This window comes from Mus pahari, chromosome 5 (assembly GCF_900095145.1).
Source record: "Mus pahari chromosome 5, PAHARI_EIJ_v1.1, whole genome shotgun sequence".
Lineage (NCBI taxonomy): Eukaryota > Metazoa > Chordata > Mammalia > Rodentia > Muridae > Mus > Mus pahari.
Genome location: NC_034594.1, coordinates 42,828,568 through 42,835,503, shown reverse-complemented (window position 1 = coordinate 42,835,503; position 6,936 = coordinate 42,828,568). Strand labels below are relative to the sequence as shown.

General features: G+C 38.3%; 1 protein-coding gene across 1 annotated transcript in view; it reads right to left on the bottom strand.

Moving 5' to 3' along the window:
* The window catches only part of Fastkd2 (FAST kinase domains 2), a 25,518-nt gene that overhangs the window by 12,912 nt on the left and 5,670 nt on the right, over window positions 1–6,936 (bottom strand). Inside the window, exons 6-7 of the mRNA XM_021198307.2 lie at window positions 6,472–6,611; window positions 5,138–5,310 (exon numbers count right to left, since the gene is read on the bottom strand). Coding sequence (XP_021053966.1) covers window positions 5,138–5,310; window positions 6,472–6,611 — 313 coding nt within the window. The remainder of the gene's footprint in view (window positions 1–5,137; window positions 5,311–6,471; window positions 6,612–6,936) is intronic.

The window sequence follows — 6,936 nt, the reverse complement described above, 5'->3', positions numbered from 1 at the left end:
CTGTGATCATTAATCTTCATTGTCAACTTGACAGGATGTACAATCACCATGGAAACATACTTGTGAGTATGTCTATCAGGGTATTTTCAGAAAAGCTGAACTGAAAAGGGAAGACAGCCATCCCAGTTTGGGCAACACTATCCTATGACTTCAGACCCTGGACTAAATAAAAAATGAGAAAGCTACTACACGGAAGCATTCATCTCCCCTTCCTTGCTGTGGCTGGCATGTGACCAACCGCATGTCCCCACTATTATCCACTATTATAACTTCCCAGGCTGGGATCAGCTGTACTCTCAAACTGGTAGTAAATCATAAGTTATTATGTATTTTGCCACAGCAATAAGAAACGTAACTCATACATGTATTAAAATCCCCAATTAAAAGATATAAAGTAGCTCAACAGATAATATAAGTAAGGTCTAATTATATACTGTATAGAAGTTCACAATCTGAAAGTGAAAAGAAAAAAAAAATAGAAGATATGACAAACAAATGATGACCAAAGATTAACAGGGAGGGTCGCATGTGTGTGTGTGTGTGTGTGTGTGTGTGTGTGTGTGTACATATAGTCAAAAACTGTCACAAAAGACAAAGACAGTCGTTCTATTAGAAGAGTCAATTCATTATGAAAGTGGAGCAGTTTACAAATACACGAGGAAAAGTAGCAAAATGGATTTCTGACAGACAGACAGACAGACAGTAATACCTTACTCTTCATTCAATAATCACCAATGCAGAAATGAAGACGGGAACCCTGAACAATACTATAGTCAAGATGATAGTGCAGCTAGAGAGACCACTCACTCTGCATCGTCAACTCTTCCGTAAGAACATGCAGGACAAACTGCATGTGAGGGAGGTCCCAACAAAGTTAACACACTTACCAAAGTATAAATCTTGCTAATATCACTTCAGACTACAACACAGGAAGTTAGACATCACTAAAAAATGGGAAACTGGAAAATTCAGAAAGGTCAAATTATTCAACATGATCTTGAACAACTAGTGGGTAACAGAAAAAAAAAAAAAAAAATCAAATAGAAAATTAGAAAGAAGTCTCCACAAGGCCACAGCACACCCAAAGTAACAAAAAGCAGCAGCTATAGTAAAGCTTCCGGGAATAAATGCTACCCTTAAAACAGAATATTCAAATCAACCTTAATTTATACTCAAGAAACTAGAAAGAGAGGCTGGAGAGACGGCTCAGCAGCTACAAGCACTGGCTGCTCTTACAGGAGATCTGAGTTCCATCCCAGTACCCACATGGCGACTCACAACTGTCCACACTCCAGTTCCAGGATTCAACTTCTTTTTCTGGCCTCCACGAGCACCAGGCACACATATAGTACAAATACATATGCACAGGCAAAACATCCATATGCATAAAATGAAAATAAATAAATCTTTAAAAGAGAGAAAACTAGAAACAGCACAAAGCAAAGCCAGAGTTGCAGAGAAAGAAAGTCATGAAGATTTAAACAGAAACAAATACGAACTGGAGGGAAAGATCAAGCAAAGCAAGACTTGGAGAACCAGCAACTAAAACTACGGGAAACAAGATAGTAATCTGAAGAACAGAAATGAGAGCTGAGACAACAACACCAATGCCAGAGACAAAATGAAGAACAAAAATGAGAGCTGAGACAACAACACTAACGCCAGAGACAAAATGAAGAACAGAAATAAGAGCTGAGACAACACTAATGCCAGAGACAAAACGAAGGGGGCTCGTCACTTAGTGGGTACAAAGCTTAGCATGCATGAAGCCTCACGTTTAATCCCTGGTCCCACACAAACTAGGCACAGGAGGGCACCTCTATAGTCCCTAACACTGGGGAGGCTGAGGCAGGAGAATCAAAACTTCAAGGCCAGCATGTGCTACATAGTGAGCTCAAGTTAAAAAAAAAAAATGCATGTAACCTATGCACATCATCTATAAATAATCATTACTTATAGTATCTAATACAATGTAAATTCTATAAAAATAGCTGTGATATTCTTACAGAAAAATGACAGTAAACTCTGTACATGTTCAGTTTCTCTCCCCTGACACACACAAAATAATAAAAGAAACCTAATAAATATAATGGAAAAAAATGGTTTGCTAACAAATTGATAGCCAAGAAAAAACAAATTCATACACGATCAGCAAAAACTAAACCATGAAGGAAAAAAAAAAAATCAAACTAGACCAAAAATGAATAAGGAGACTGAATCAGCAATAAAAACCTCGCCCAAAAAAAAAAAAAAAATCTGGTGAGGTGGTTTAGTAATGCACATACATATATACATGTGGGCAAAATATTCATACACCTCTCAACAACAAAGTCTAGACCAGAGCACTTCCCTGGTGAACTCTGGTGAACTGAGAAGGAGAAGAATTAAATGAATGCGGCCCTCTTAAACATCTACAAAAGAGAGAATTCCCAAGACATTTCCTTCATACCAAAAGTAGGTAAACATGCTATACACAAACAAAACACTAGCAAACCAAAATCAGTATCACATGAAACACGATACTACATAGACCACACACAAATGAGAGCCAGGTAGCTGCAGCACATGCCACCAGTTAGGGTTAAAGCCACATTAACAGAATAAAGGAGTAACAGAAAATCATGCCACTACCTTGGCAGACGAAGAAAAGCGTTTGAGAAACCTCAAAACCTTTCTGGATAAACATTCCCAATACATTTGGAATGGAAGGTATGCACTTCAATATAGTGAAGCATATGTAAAAGCACATACAGTCAGGAGCATGCTAAATGATGAAAACTCATAGATTAGACAAGAATGCCTCCACTTGCCTACTTCTATTTAATATAGTACTAGAAGGTCTAGCTGAAAGTGAAATAAATAAATAAAGATAACTGGGTACATAAATAATTAAGTAGGAAAAGGTAAAGGAAAAGGAAATAAATAAGATTGAAAGCAAAAAAGTACTATCTGCTTTATTTCTCTACACTAATAAGCTGTCCAATTTCCTTTATAATAATACCAAGAAGAGTAAACCACAGGAGTAAACATAACCAAGGAGGTGACTTACACCCTGCAGTCTATAAAGCACTGGCTATGAAATTACAGATGACACAAATAAAACACGGAAAGACTTCTCTCACCCATAGACTGGAAGCCAATGTTTTCAAAATGTCCATATTATCTGCAGTGACTCAGTGATTCACTGAAATCTCTATCAAAGTCCTAATAGTAATCTTTTAACACAACAAAGAAAAATGTGATTCTGAAATCCACATGGAAACCAAGTTGCCTGAACCCCCTTCACTATCCTGGGAAGAAAGAACAAGGCTGGAACTATAACAGCTTCCTACTTCAGAACATATTATGACTCTATGGTAATTTAAGATTACGCAGTTCTGCATGAAAACAAACAAGGGCAGAATACACTATAGAGAAAGGACAGTCTCTTCAACAGTGCCGAGAAAACTCAGGATGTGCCCACAAAGAATAAAATTAAACCTTTGCCTTACATTTTACACACACAAAAAAAATCAACTTAAAACTGATTAAGCCCAAGAACTGAACTCTTGAAACTCCTACTAGAAAAATATATGGGAAACCTTTATTTTATGACTTTGTGTACAACAATGATTTTAGACTACCATATAAAAAGGACCATTAACAAAAGCAGATATAGTCAAGGGGCAACAGCAAACTATAACGCTTCTTCTATGTAAAAGTCCACAGAATCAGAGAAGAGCAGAAAATATTGATGAACTGCATACCAACAGAGGATTACCATCCTCAGTACAGAAGGGGTACCTACAATTTAACAGCATGGGCACAGCACATCTTCCTCCAGAGCAGACACTCACTGCACGGTTGTAAGGAAGGATGCTCTACACTAACAGTCAGGACATACAAACCCAAATGACTAAGAGATGTGCCCTTGTACCTGTCTGGATGGCCACAAAAGCAACACAAGAAGACACAGAGCAGTCCAAGCCACCCACACCACATGGTGCACAGTGTTCAGGGAACAGACCTTCCACCCCAAATGGTGCACAATGCCTGGGGTACAGCCATTCCACACTGTGCACACTACTTGGAGAAAACCACCTAAGTCAATGAGGATTCCTCAAAAAGTAAAAACCCAAATATAAAATGGGGAGGTATGGGGGTGGACAGAGCTACACATTGGGTCCCTAGACCCACACTCAGGATAGTTCTCCTTTTTGTTGTTTTTGTTTTAGATTTTTTTACACAAAAGTCTCAGTCTATAGCCAGGGCTGGCCTCTAACACACAGCAATCCTCCTGCCAAACCTTCCAAGTGCTGAGATTACAGGCATGGCTACCACAGCAATTATAGTTTGATTTATAAGAATTAAAATCAGGACCTCTACAGGATATATACACTCTGTGTTCAACACGAAAGTCAACATACACTAACAACCTAAATGTCCACCAACAGAGATGAGTAAACATAACATAGTATAAACATACAACTGGGATATTAAATTTTTAATTATTTATGTTCCTTTAAAAGAGGAAAAATTCTTTCATATGGTATAATACAGATGAACTTGGAGGACACTCCAAGTGTGTCATGTGAATAAGTTAGTCTAATGGGCATATAACACATACTCTGAATTCAGAAACAATAGGCCAGAGGTGAGAAGGGGGAGGGAGGGGAAGAGAGCAGAGATGCTGTTCAGCAGGGATGGTTCAAGAGTGATGGGGATGCAGTTTCAGCCAGTTGTGCTACGCCTAGTCAGCAGCACTGGAGAGTCCGCTTCAAAGTATGCTCAGAGAGTATTATTCATGTTAAAAACCCTTACCACACTAACAAATAAAGAGGTAATAAATAGGAAATAGATTTAAAGAAACGTTTCCCAACTTTTTGATGAAGTTAAAAAGAATTAATTTAGGAGTTAATAGTGAAAACTGGACAAGCTCAAAATGAAAACCTCTGTGATGAATGAACGACTGAGCAAAGCAACGAGACAAAGAATCACAAAGGTAAGAGTCTGCTCAACTCTAGAAATAAGTGCTGCTGCACTTCTAGATGGGATGGTGGCTGTGGACATGGTCATGTGTACCAGTGTGTAAAGCCGAGATCTGTGATCGCTTCTGTAAGTACACCGTGTGATGCCGTGCAAGGGGAACCATACGTACTCTCTGTTGTGGATTTTGTGAACATGATTGAGAGAAGAATACACGTGCAGGACAGAAACGATGTTCTTCACGTTTAGAGAGCCAGGCTCCTGTACTACTTTCTCCATAAGCTTGTCCATCAAACCAGGAGGTCGAAAACCAAGGGTTTCAAATAATAAGAGGAAAAAGATAACCTTGGAAATAGAATGGGGAGGAAGTGAACTTAAGCAACAAAATATAACCCCAAAAGGAACAATTATATTTTTTCTTTAATCAGATATCAACTTAATGAGCAATCTCTTTCTAAGCTGAGAACCAAGACATCCAATGACCTCATTCAAAATCCTTTCTTACCTGTTGTTCATGTGACACATCTGGAAATTACTTCAAACTGTGCCTCTCCTGAAGTCTGCAGGAGGACCCCACCTTGAACTGCTCCTGCTTCCGAACACTGCCTATATTCTCGTAAATGGTATAACTCAAGTTTTTTCTTTCCTTTTTTTCACCCATAAGCTGGCCCTGAGCTTGCAATTTTCCAGCCTCGGTCTCCTAAGAAGCTGGGATCACAGGTATATGCCATCATGCCCCGCTGGATTATCTGAATCCTAACCCTAATTTTATGGTGCAATTATTTTTCTCTCTTTTCATGTCTTTTAATTTTTTTAAATTAGTATCCACAGTATTAGATCCCATTACAGCATTTTGAAACAAAACTTGTTTTCGTTTTCTGTATCTAATATCAATTTATGGAAGCAAAGTATCATGATTAACATAAACTTCACTTCCAGTTTCCCACTGGGTAATATTTACCACAAGATTTACTGTCTCTGAAATCAATTTTCATAATAAACTCAAAATTCAGCTTACTTTCTTAACAGACTGAACCCAGTAATCCATGTACTTCACTAGAACAAGCAGGTTTCACAAGCTGCTTCTTTAGACATGAGATTGCTAAACATGACTCCTGAGAGGCTGTTACTCCAAAGAAAACAACAGACAAGATCATGAAGTAATAACATTTTATTCTTCCAAAACCATAAATCTGTCACACTCCTTTAGACTCATTTTCATTATTCAAAAGCTAACAAGAAAATAGGAAACACAGTGCTAAACAGTTAGCCCATCTACCATGTACTCCTTTGACATCTAGACAGAGGAAGAACTTTAAACAATGTGTTTTTCTTTCAGATAGAAAACTGACCAAAGACTGACTACTCTATCAGTGAGTAGCAGGAGCTGAGCTAAGCTAGCACTGGAACACTTTGACAGCCTGACTTCTTTAAAGCAGGGAGAAACATTTGTGAATGAACAAGCCTCCTGACAATCGCTCAGGGATACCCCCACCTGAAACTCACATGTTTCAACTTCCAGATGTCAAAGGTTGTAGCCACATATTCTGCTATGCTTTTGAAGAGAACTTCATTTTGGTATCGGAGGTCTCTACAGGACTGCAGTATGCGGATCAATACTTTAAAAGGACATCCATGGACATTATCTTTAAGAATGAGTTAAATAAACAAGCATTAACAAATGTTTTGAACATTAGATTCAAGATACTCAATACCTTCTATAGGGGAAAAACAATGCCGTATTTTGAAGGAAAACAAAACTACAGGAAAAAATAAATCTATATGTAACCAATCATCAGTTCTATATCATAAAGAACCAAAGTTTGAAAACAATAGGTCAGATGTGGAGGTCCTATAGGAAAGGCCCCTCTTACCTATGACAACCTTACAGATGTGGAGATCTTACAGGAAAGGCCCCTCTTACCCATGACAACCTTACAGATGTGGAGATCTTACAGGAAAGGCCCCTCT